The 11,806-nt window shown below is 38.3% G+C and overlaps 1 protein-coding gene across 14 annotated transcripts in view; it reads right to left on the bottom strand.

The window, feature by feature from the left end:
* Positions 1–2,252: 2,252 nt before the first annotated feature.
* MEF2C (myocyte enhancer factor 2C) overlaps positions 2,253–11,806 on the bottom strand; it is a 128,384-nt gene continuing 118,830 nt past the window's right edge. For 9 of the 14 annotated variants that reach the window (XM_027811339.2, XM_055699469.1, XM_027811336.2 and 6 more), the window contains one exon: positions 2,253–7,000. In XM_027811339.2, the coding sequence (XP_027667140.1) occupies positions 6,679–7,000 (322 nt within the window). In that variant the 3' untranslated portion in view covers positions 2,253–6,678. The remainder of the gene's footprint in view (positions 7,001–11,806) is intronic. The other 5 variants (XM_027811347.2, XM_027811345.2, XM_027811346.2 and 2 more) reach the window with 1 other exon arrangement.

The raw sequence follows: 11,806 nt of genomic DNA, 5'->3' as shown, positions 1-11,806 counted from the left end.
GCACACCCCCACCTCTTCCAGTCAGAGGCCATATGTTTTGTAGCCCAAAACAACTTATGGGTCATCGTCCAGACAAATACAAACAGACACTTGAAACTGAAAACTATGGGCAGGCTATGACTGAATCACCGACAGGAGCACAAAGGCAGAAGAGGATAGAAAGGACAATTAGAACAGCACCTTCCACAGCTTTCAGAAGCAATGTAGGTGTTTTAAATTCATCATTCTCGCAAGCATCCTCACCTTAGCTTTGAACCATCTCTAGCGATTAAGGTGATGCAGAATGGAACAAAAGCATGCTCCAAAATCTGCTGGAAGAGGAGGAAGAAACACCTTCATCAGCAGAAATGTTAGCCACAATGGCTGCTAGCAATAGTTAAAGTTGCCTTGGGTGTGTTTACATGAGCTGCAGAGAATGCAGTATAGATTTACCCGTTGCAGGTACTCTGAATGCTCAGTGTAAAGCGTCGACAAATGCAAAATAAACATAGCCCGAGTTTGCTATGGCTAAGCAGTCTGAGCTTCCCAAAATGTTTCATATATATGTGTAAGTGGTAACATTCATGGAGCAGGTAAAGCCTTGCTGCATCAGTAAATTTCCACTGAATTAATGAGGAATGGGCTATGTCTGTCAATAGAGGCATGAACAATATCTTTCGCTGTTTATAGATTAAGTGATCTGATATAAAATAATTCCTCCTTGCTGCTCCTTGGACCCTCTCACCCAGTGTGGCAATGCAGGTGTTGCATTTGAGGATGGGTCAGGTGTGCGTGGGTCACGCTGATGTCTCTTTTGTGAGATGTATGCAGCAACTGTATCAGCATGGTTTTCCAGTTCTAGGAAAGTTGCTGAGTTGATTTTTGCTACGGAAAAGAAGAAAAAACTTTGGAGGGAAAGCAAATGCTTCAGATGGAGATGGTATGTGGCTTAGTTATCCCAGACTGTACACTTCACAATTGCTCTTCAGAGTGATGTATGTGAGCCCAAAGTGAGAAAGCATATTTAAAGAACGGTGACCTCCGCACTCCTATTGCAACACAAAATTTTGAAAGCTGTTTAGAAGTATAGTTCATAGACTCTGAAGCAAAGTAATTAGTATGTGTATGGCTGTTTTTCTGTAGCGATAAATAACAAACCAGTATATAACAGACTCCATTTGCTAAGTAATTAGTTTTCCAATGCAGGTATAGCAGTATCAGTATTAATCACACAGATGGCTGATTGCAGGAGCAAGGACTCCCAGATACGACTTTTCTAACATTTCAGCGAGAATTACAGTTCTACTGCATTTCCAGAAATATTTTGCTTATCCTTGCCAATGGTGACAAAAAGTGATTTACCTGGGAAAAATGTGTTAAGTAGTAAAACCAATGACATTTAATCTTAGGTTTAGCATCTAATTATTATGCTGTGTCCAACACTGCAATACTAGAAACATTTCTCTTTAAAAAAAATCATCATTAAAAGCAACAGTTAAATAACAGTGCAGCTGTTTTCTTTCACAAACATACGTAGAAACTAGGCCTTGTAATGTTATTTTTGAAATTGCCACATACACCAAGTACCTCAAGTTATTAATAGCTTGTCTGCCTCTGGCATGAAAAAAAACCCATCTAATTGAAATAAAGTGATCCTTGTATTCTTAGACTCCAAACCCTAAATGTTAGCAGGGAAAAAAATTAAACAACTACAAAAAGTACACAAAAGGGAACAGATTAATTCTGATGCGGTCCTTAAGAAATTATCGTGTTAGAGAGTATATATGAAGCCCAGACACACCAATATATGATTTTGACACAGAACATGCCTTTTTTTTTTTTTTTTTTTTTTTTTTTTGGTAGGGCTTTTGCATGGTTCTCTCCATGGGTAGAATTTACAGGACACAGTTATACAGGAGTCTGAATTCCCCCTGTCGGTGACTAAGCACCCAAAAGCCAGGCATCATCTCACCTAGATCCGGCATCAGGGCCAGATTCAGGTGGCCTCAAAATGACTAATCTCCAGAGCAGCCGTGGAGTTTCTCTGATTTGGTGGGGTGATGTGTGGTGGGGCATTAACATCTGTGAGGCACTGAGATGCTGAGGGTGCCACAAAAAGGTGGTTCACTCTCCAAGCAAGCACAAGTGACAGGCAGAGGGACCTCCAGGCAGCTGCTGGTTGTTAAAGTGCCGGTTCTTTCACGTGTTACAGTGCAAAGAGTGAAAACGGAACATTCTTTAAATTAATAAAAAAATGCACCACAGACACCGTATCACTAAGAAAGCCAGTAACTTTACTGATTTGTCTGCAAAATACAAATTATACCTTATTTCCAGCAGGAGAATCTTTTGAAATTTTCCCATTTTGTTCACTACAGACAGCTGAATTAAGTCCCTTGAGATACACAGATGTGGTTTAACTTACTTATAACATCTTGTCATCTAGTGGCGACAAAGTCCAGCTTATGCCGCTGTGAGCCTCTACTTTAATATTTGTTGCAAATGCTTGTATGCTCCCATTTACAAGCTATTTTGTTATCACCATTGTTTTATGGAAGCAAATCCCCATGAAAGAGAAGAAAAAAAGAAAAAAAGGATACAACAAACCATCTGAAGCAATCCAAGTGTAATGCCTGCGGTAACCCAGGTCTGATATTAGTTACTCCGCAAAAGACTCTGGTACTGCATTTTTTTTTTTTTTTTTAATGAATTACTTAACTGACCTTTTTTGAATCAAACTGAGGTACGGATCAGTCTGAGGTATGAGAAGGGAAGGTAGAAACGCAACACCTGATTATGAAAATAATCAAACGGATACTTTTGATGCAGAAGGTCTGTGGCTCAAAGCTTGGATTGCTCCACATCTTTGGTTAAAATATATTAACAAAAGCCTTTTATTACATCTACAGTCTGAAGCATTCTAACAGACACCAATGTTCCATCAGTCCTTCAAGAGACCTGTAGTGGCAGGAAATTAATGCCATATAACTGACGACATCACAGCAGATGGCACAAACAGGAACAGATGAAGTATGCCATGTTTAGGCAACAGCCTTTATTGAGGTTTCAAGTGGCTTTAAAAAATTACAAAGCATTTACCTTCAAGGCGAAGGAAGAAGGAAAACAAAACAGCTCTGTTAGGACTATAGAGAAAAGAGGGTATATAGGATAACACATACAATACAAAAGGGTTGACATCCTTGAAAACAGTCTAAGAGTTCTTTTATTCTTACGCTAGCTTTACCTGAAAAAGATCTGAGGACAACAGATATTTTTATATTATTCATTAAAAACTGCTAAATTCCTCTTCTGGGAAAAATATAAGCCATTTTGTTATAAAACACAACTTTTGAAAAACACTGAAATGACAAAAGCTTTACTGCGAATGGCTCAATGCATACAATATACAGGTTGTGCAGATAGGGTATATCATATAATTGTCACCAGCAATTGAACACTAACTGACAACACCTTTTAATAGAGGTTAGCTTAGCTATAACAACACTTGCAGATGTCTAGAATGCCACTTCAGGTGTTTGAACTTACAATTAAGAATGTTGCCTAAAACATTATATAGCATGGGTTAAGGTAAAGTAAATGTTAATACTCTTTCAGGGCTCTGCCCCAAACTCCTTAAATACAAAGGAATCACACAATAAACCCAAATTAGCTTTGCAAATACAATAAATGGTAAGGTACAGATAAAGGAACAAGAAAGGTAGACAGTTATAGTTTACAGAAAGTGACTTCACAATCAAAGTTGTGCTTCTTATCATTAGATCAGTTTGCAAATATGCATTATCCCCCACAATTTTGCCAGTATGTTAGTTGCCCTCTGCAGCAGGAACAAGAGGGATGACTGGCATTTATTTTCACGTGATTCTGTTCTACTTGTGTTTATACAAAAATCACTGTCAGAGTTAATATAAATTGCCCAGGCAATACTTTTCACGCTACTTTCTGCTTATTTACTTGCAGTAATATATTACACTGCATCTTCGTTAAATACGTTATCTTTCTTTTTCATGCGTTGCTGAGGCAAATCGCAAGGTAAACTATTAATATGGCTATTCTTCATATATCAATAGACCAAATCCCCTTCCCCACTGACAAGTTTCTACTACGATACTGATAAAGTTGTATTTTTTTCTTGAAATGACAAGGTACATTTGTGATATATTTGCATATTTTTGACACACCAAAGTTTAAAATTCTCAGAAGAGAATAAGAGTATAGATTCATCTGAAGGTGAAGAAAGTGGTTTCAAAAACAGTTCTTTTGTGTTTTAAAATTAATTATGGGCCCCATTAAACCTTTTTTTTTGTCTTGGTTTTTTTTTTTGTGTTTTTTTTTTGTGGTTTTTTTTTGTTTTTTTGTTTTTTAAACATGCGTATCTTTTTTCTTTACCCTGCAGATTGCTACACAAGAGAAGATGGATGCATTAGTAGCACAGTATTCTGCTTAAAGAGTTTCCAGATTATGCACTAGCCCCTGCACGGCTGAGAGTGCCTGTAAGGCAGGCTTCTATAACGTCATGATAAGTGAAAAGCATGTGTCCTGTAGTCTGTTCATCATTCTCTTCTACAGAGAGGTACACTCTGTCATTGAGCAGTGCACAGCAACTGCATGTATAGGTGGGAAACTGAGTGTAGATTTCCCTTAACAAAGTAGTCTGTGTTGATATTGAGCTGTCGCAGCTATATCCTTCATCATAGTATCAGTGTGTGTAGGTGAGAGCTGGAGGGACTCTTGGAAAAAGGAGAAATATTACAGTTTCACTATGGCACTAACATTTTGCTTAAACACTTTTTTTCCCCTTGAACAGGAAGGTTAAACATTTGAATATAGCATTCTAATAAACAAGAGGGACAGAAAGGGACTTAAAGAAATGATGCAATCCCCCCGGTCAAGTTGTTTTCATCAAAGGAACGATATGAGGCAGGAGAAAACGCGGATGCTGTAAGCCGAAGCAAATCTCGCTTGGGTGCAAGTACACAGGGAGCATTGCTCAACAACGTGCCCACGGTGAGGTGGCACGTCCGCAGAGGTCTGTGAGAACCAGGGACCTGATGGCCAGTATTGGCTGCGTGAGATCAGCCAACCTCTGGATGGTCCTTAACTGACGATCTCTCTCTAAGAGTTTGACATCTGTGAGAGGGGAGTAATCTTTGCAGCAGGCATGCTCGTGCCGATCCCTCCCTTTAACGCTCCCTACTGCTTCTGCAAATACCCATCTGCACTCACGTAACCGACAGCCGTTAGAGCTGTACATCCAATTCTGACAGGCAGAATACCAGCTTCATTAATGAGAAAGGGCCAAGTTATGCCACTTTGTCATATAACCCACGGAAAGCTACAAGATACGCAGGACATTAAGTAATAGAAGGGCCCTTAACTTGTTACAATGCACAAAACAGCATGAAAGAACTAATCAGTATATACAATGGATCGCAGTTCACCCAACTGATTGTAAAATGCTGTATTAAAATGATTTAAGTTGTTACACCATGGGTAAATTCTAACTTTTTACAGATGAGTCTTTCAACAGGCTGACTTCGACCTGTAAAATGTATACCCAGTAAAAGAAAACCGAAAGAAAATAGTTAAATGTGCAACTGCACAAATATAATTCCCCACTATTAAGATAACAAAAACTTTTGCTATTACCATAATTATTATATATATTAGAAAGCTATACACAAGCATGTTAATTTCACAGATTTTTTTAAAAGATTCTTAATATTTTATATAATTAGAAATACACATTTCAAAAACAAAACTTCTGCAAAGAGAAAACAGTTATCTTGGTTAGCAAAGCATGGAGTTCTTCATGGCTTAGGGTAGTGCTTTCTATACAAACAGTCCTTTTTGTTTGTTTCTTCAGGACTGTTTAAAAGAACTAGCGAAGCTATCAAGGAAAAAAGAACACATTTTGGCTTAAGGAAACTACAAAAGCCACAAATGCTTTGCAAACTCTGTCTTACTTTTTAATATGAAAATAAGCAAAATGTAATGTACATATTTTTATATTTTTTTTATTTAATAAGTGATGCAGACCCAGAATCTTTAAAATTAAATATGTTAGCCCTCGAACTCAACATTTTTTACAAGTATGGTCCTCTCTGAGTGTTTTGATCCTTTTTAACTGATTGCCATACTTTAATGATATGCCTGCATGTTTGTGAGCATTTTCAGTATGTTAGGTGACCCAGTCTCTTTCCAGCATCCAATAATGGCCACCCAACCGCTGGGTCTGTCAAAACATCTGTACATTTTCTATATGTTGCATAACAGCTGCTTTCTCTCTCAGTAAAGATCTGCCATTTCTGGCAAATGTTTGCCTTTTGTCTATTTACACGTAAATAACGTTGAACCTGCAACATGACACTATCTATTGTAACATACATTTTGCAAGGGAGCACAACAGTGAAAAGAAGTTAGCCTTAAAATCTATTTTGTACAAGTGTTCTGTTGTACAACTCAAGTGCTAAGCTTATCTCAGCATTTCTGTTTATCCTTATACTGTATCACTGAGGCAATTTAAAAGTACTTTTACAAAACAGAGTACCTGACTTTTTTTTTTTTTTTTTTTCCACACACGGCACATATAATGCATATCGACCCCCCCTCCCCCATTAAGGTATAGCACACACACACTGCAAGAAAAAAAAACAAACAACCTAATAGGTAATAATGTTATCATGTCGCCCATCCTTCAGAGAGACGCATGCGCTTGACAGAGGGGCTTTCCCTTTCGTCCGGCGAAGGTCTGGTGAGTCCAATGGGGGAGTGGAATTCGTTCCGGTGATCTTCTCGGTCACTTCCATCGTAGGAACTGCTACAGCTGCTCAAACTGTCAACAGGAGATCTCCCCGCCTCATGGCGCGTGTGCTGTGGGTATCTCGAGGGTGTGGTGGTACGGTCTCTAGGAGGAGAAACAGGTTCTGACTTGATGTTGAGGCTTTGAGTAGAAGGCAGGGAGAGATTTGTACTCTGAGATAAATGAGTGCTAGTGCAAGCTCTGTAGGAGGAAAGGAAACCCAGTTACAGACGGAGGAGGCATGGAGCCCCCAGATATGCACAAACACTCACACAAAACACCAGTGTAAAGGCTCGCACAGGACCAGCACATGCAGAGAGCACGAGGACTGCCTTCTGGGCAGGATTCACCAATTCAAAGGGATGGAAGCATCGCAACAAATGTGGCTGGCTTGAGTGGGACATGCCCTCGGTTTGAAAAGAGGTCTTGCTTTCAGCCTTCTCCCTTTTTCTTTTTTTTTTTTTTTTTTTTTTTTTGCCTCAAGTGTCACAACAAATTTTGGAAGGCGAGCCTTTGCACTGTTGGAACCACCTGCAGGTTTCTTTATAACTAATGCTTGTGTGTGTGTATGCACCAGCTGAAACAGGGGAGGCACGGGCTTTCTGGTGGGGTTAATCCAATTAGTTTGAATGCACCCAACTATCTTTATCGCTGTTCATTTTGACATGCGACTTCAGATGCAAAACAGAAACAAAAATCGGGGCCAGGTACATTTTATGCCTTCCAGAAGAGAGTTGAGATTTCTGGTCCTAGGACTGGCACTAGCAAAATACCACAGGCAGGCAAGGGCTTAGACATCCTTTTATGGTTTAAATCTATGAATTCATAACTCAGTCCAGAATGCCTTTAAATAAACTTCCAAAGAGAAGCTGAAGAGTAATGGAAGATGTCAGAGGGTTGTACTGTCTGCCTGTAGGAGAGCCCAGCTCAGAGGATGCTCCCAGCATCAAGAGAAACTGCTATGCTAAAACTTTTTCTAAGGCAAGCTGTGTAACTACTCTGAGTTAATTTTCTTTCTGTACGTTTTTGTTGGCAGGTAGTGGCAGAGGAAAGCTAAAACAGAGCGAATACTGAGAATGTGCTTTATCTCTATGGGAGAAATGAGATCACTTGCATCTGCAGGATGTTTTGTACAAAAGCACCACCTCCTGGTAAAACCTGACTTTTCGTTATTAAAATAGATTTCTCAACGTGCAGTTCCCATTATCTTCTGCTTCGGGGACCATTTGCTAGGCTGAAGTTAGTGTCTAACCCCAGAGACAGTGTCAACATTTCTGCTTATGAGTATTTGTGCAGGGGGAGACTGAAGGCAGTGGGGGCAACAGACCACTTGGACTCACACAATTTTAAACCCAAGGGGTTTTTACTGCAAGCAGAAGAAACATTGGGATTTGGAAGTAATTTTAAGCATGTAGAAGACACAATTCAGTTTAGCTGTGGTCTTTTCAGTTATTGAAATATTCCACTTTTCCTGATGCCTCATCAACTGACAGCTGACCTTTACTTAAGAAACACTCACTACAACTTTGATGAAAGGTAAAATGTTGTTTTCTTTTCTTCTTCTGAGAGACTTAAAATAGAACTATATGGCTTCAGTATTGAATGGTATCAGCTGCTTTTATCAGGAATTATTGCAGGCTTTAATAATGACTGGATCATGTTAGAAAACAGAGAAAACAGGATGTTCTACCTCCAATTGCTTTTATCTATCCTTTGTTCCTATATAGACAAATGTGCCAAAATTACAGCGATCCCTTTTGTAAGTCACAGAATTCATGAGTAACAGCCCTCACAGTAGCAAATACAGGCTTTTTGGTTGTGGGGTTTTTTTTGTTTGTTTTTTATTTTCCCAAAGAGGACATTTTCTTTGCTTTTGCAACTATTAAATTAACACATAAGAAACCATAAATATCAGACTTTGCCATTCCAGTTTAGTGAAATATCCCACTCTTTTCCTGAAAACTTCTTGAAAAGAATCCAAGAAGAATAAAAAATATATTCCTGTCTGGGGGTTTTTTTTGCCTTTTTTTTTTTTTTTTTGCTTTTCATTTCCAGTGACTTTATTTTTCAGTTGCTTAGGAGATGCTGGGACTTCACCTGGGAAAACTGGCTGCCAGTTCAGCATATATAAAGTATAAAATTAAATATGATTTTATAGATACCAATCTTATAGCTAAACCTGAAAGTCCCATAATAAAGGATAGTGGAACCTGGGGATTTGATTTAGAAGTGTTTGATATGAGCAGATGACACGTCACTTTACAAAGCTGGGGACAGCTAAAAAACCCATGCTAGTTAAAAACAAGCATATTCAGTCAAATTTGTTCACACGGAACATATTTGCATTCCATTGTGTGACTGCCCCCCGAGGAACAAATCTAGAGGGATAAGCTGCATTTTCAATAAAATAGAACTAGTATTGCTATACTGCAATGTTGCTTTTCTAATAATGTTTCAGAAGTGAGCATGGAGAATGCATCTCGATAGACTTTACTTCAGATTCCTCATGATTCTTCAGCACGGTTAAGTAAATACCTGGCATACAAATTTGTGGCAGATTTAAAAATGCTGCAGGTTGGTCTACACTTTGAACAGTTTTTTTTTTTGTAAATTGAAAAAAGGTTAAGTCGTCATGTTGGCAGGTCAGGATTAAATTTTTGAGGTTTAAACCAATACAAATAAATAAAAGCAATTATTTTGAGTTAAATATTTTTTCTTTTAGAGTATGATCTTTTTCTGCTAAAACTGTTTCTGAATTTTAATATCTGGGTTTTTTTGGTGACTGTAATGTACATTATTTCATTAGCATTTTCCAAAACATTTTCCCAAGAATCTCCTGTAAGCTAAAATGGTCAGTTACGAGGAAACCTACTGTTGCACATAGGTGTGAATGGTGAAATAGTACATATGCAGGTGCTTAGACCCATATTCAAAACACAGGACTGATGTCTATTTAGAATAGAAGCTGTATAATAAAAAAAAAGAGAGTTCTGTCTGCTACAAAATGATTTCTTTTCATGCATGCCTGTGTGTGAGTGTAGAAACAGCTGTTTGTATCTATATGTATCAATGTATATTTTACGCTGTTGCTGCATATAATCATGTAATTCTGTTCCAGGCATGCCCTGTTTTCATAGTCTGAAAGCTACACTAAGTTCACTGGAAAACAAACAGGTTTTGACTGTGGAAAATCCACAGAGAAAATAAAGCAAATGACTTCAAAGGATTGTATATAATTAAAAGCACTCAATAGGTGCCATGCAGTCCACTCATGTTGACATAATTACCTTTTTCCATATACTGTATGAAAACATTTCATTTTATGGACACAACGAAAAAATTAATGTTTTAATTTTACACAGCAGTTCCTATTGAGACCGGTATAGCAAAAATGTGATGTTTATTTAGAATACAACAGCCACATGGGAGAAATGCTGGTTCCTATCTGGGTTCAACACTGAACAGCTGTGCAGCTCTGCTGTGTAAGGGGTGGGAAGCAGCAAGTCAGGGTGCAAGGAGCTTGCGAGTGGGTTTGGTGCTTGCTGACGCCAGTGAGATCAGTTCTGTGTGTGCCTCCATTTATTTGAATCTCCGCCTGGTGTGGAAGCTCAGCATGCACAGAGAGATGTGCAGTTCTGAGCAGGTGATGAGTGAGCACATGAACATGCACCAGACGAGAGGTTTTTTACAGAGGGAGAAAGTAGTGGTCCGTTGAAGGAAGAAAAAGCCTCACATACCTTTTGTTCTATGGCCACACTTGCTTCTCTAAATTTTTACTTCCCCACTTCATACAATTTCCCCCCCTAAACATATATGAGGAACCATTGAAACTTTGCTGCAAAATCTAGTTACTCAACTTTAGTTATGTGCTAATCTGTAACCGGGAGAATAGAGGATATTTTTGACTTGCTAGCAATGCAACCTTCCTCCCACCCCTCTGTTTTTCTCTTAGGTAAAAGCAAAAGTTGTTTTCCCATATTTTTTAATCAATGTAAAAGCAGAGTAAGAATTTCTGTGTCAAGATATTTTGATTAGTTCTCACACATAAAGGTCTACACTTTAAAAAGAAATTTCTAAACAAAGAATAATATGAGGTTGAATCTCTGGAACATCTTATTTACAATGGTGGTATAATGAAAAACGCTCAGCCCTAAATATATAAGGCTTTAATTCAAATCAAGGAAGTTGGCAGAACTGATACACATTCACAAAACATGATGTCACTGCATCTAAATTTTTCAGTGAAAATGGTTCAGTGGAGACTATTTGCCCATTTGTAGCTATGGCTATTATGTAATCAAAATTAATCATTGCTTGCTATGGAAGAGTCACAGAACAAGTCAACAGTATGCATGAATTTGGACAAATTTTTATTCAGGTGGAAAGAGGTTTGGAGAAACTTCTTTTTATGTAAAAAATTACCTATACTGAAGGTTCTTCAGATGAAATACTGTTTCTATGTTTGCACTTATATTTTAGAAAGGCCAAAATTTTGTCCTGTGGGTGATACTTAAGGAAGAAAACATTCTCTCTTAGACTGGGAAATACAGATGAAACAGACCATTTTCCATATAATGTTGCCTAAAAAATTTAGATCACTTATTTCAAAGTTTGAAATGGTCTCTTCTGGTTAGCAGCAAATAACTTCTGGCAGACTCCTTGGTCCATGTTAAATAAAAAGTAACCCTCCCTATAAGAGACATTGCAAGAATATTCAGACAAAATCCCAAACTTTTGGAAGGGATTGATTTTCAATAGAATCTCTGTGTATTTTTTCCAGAGGTAGACCTAGTTAGAAGACCGTGAAGGTACTATCTTTCTCTTTAACCTAAAAAGTGACAAAGTCTGACCTGTTTTAATGTCACAATCATATCAAAACAGGCCTTACATTGCTATCCTATCCACCAGGCTCAGCAGAAGGACAAAACCTGCATAGACAGGGAAAGTGAATTGCTTCCATGTCCTCAGGTATTTGCCCTCAAGCCCACCAGCACTGGTACGGTTGCT

Source organism: Falco cherrug, chromosome Z (assembly GCF_023634085.1).
Source record: "Falco cherrug isolate bFalChe1 chromosome Z, bFalChe1.pri, whole genome shotgun sequence".
Taxonomy (NCBI): Eukaryota; Metazoa; Chordata; class Aves; order Falconiformes; family Falconidae; genus Falco; species Falco cherrug.
The sequence above is the reverse complement of the archived record's forward strand: the minus strand, read 5'-3'. Positions and strand labels throughout refer to the sequence as shown.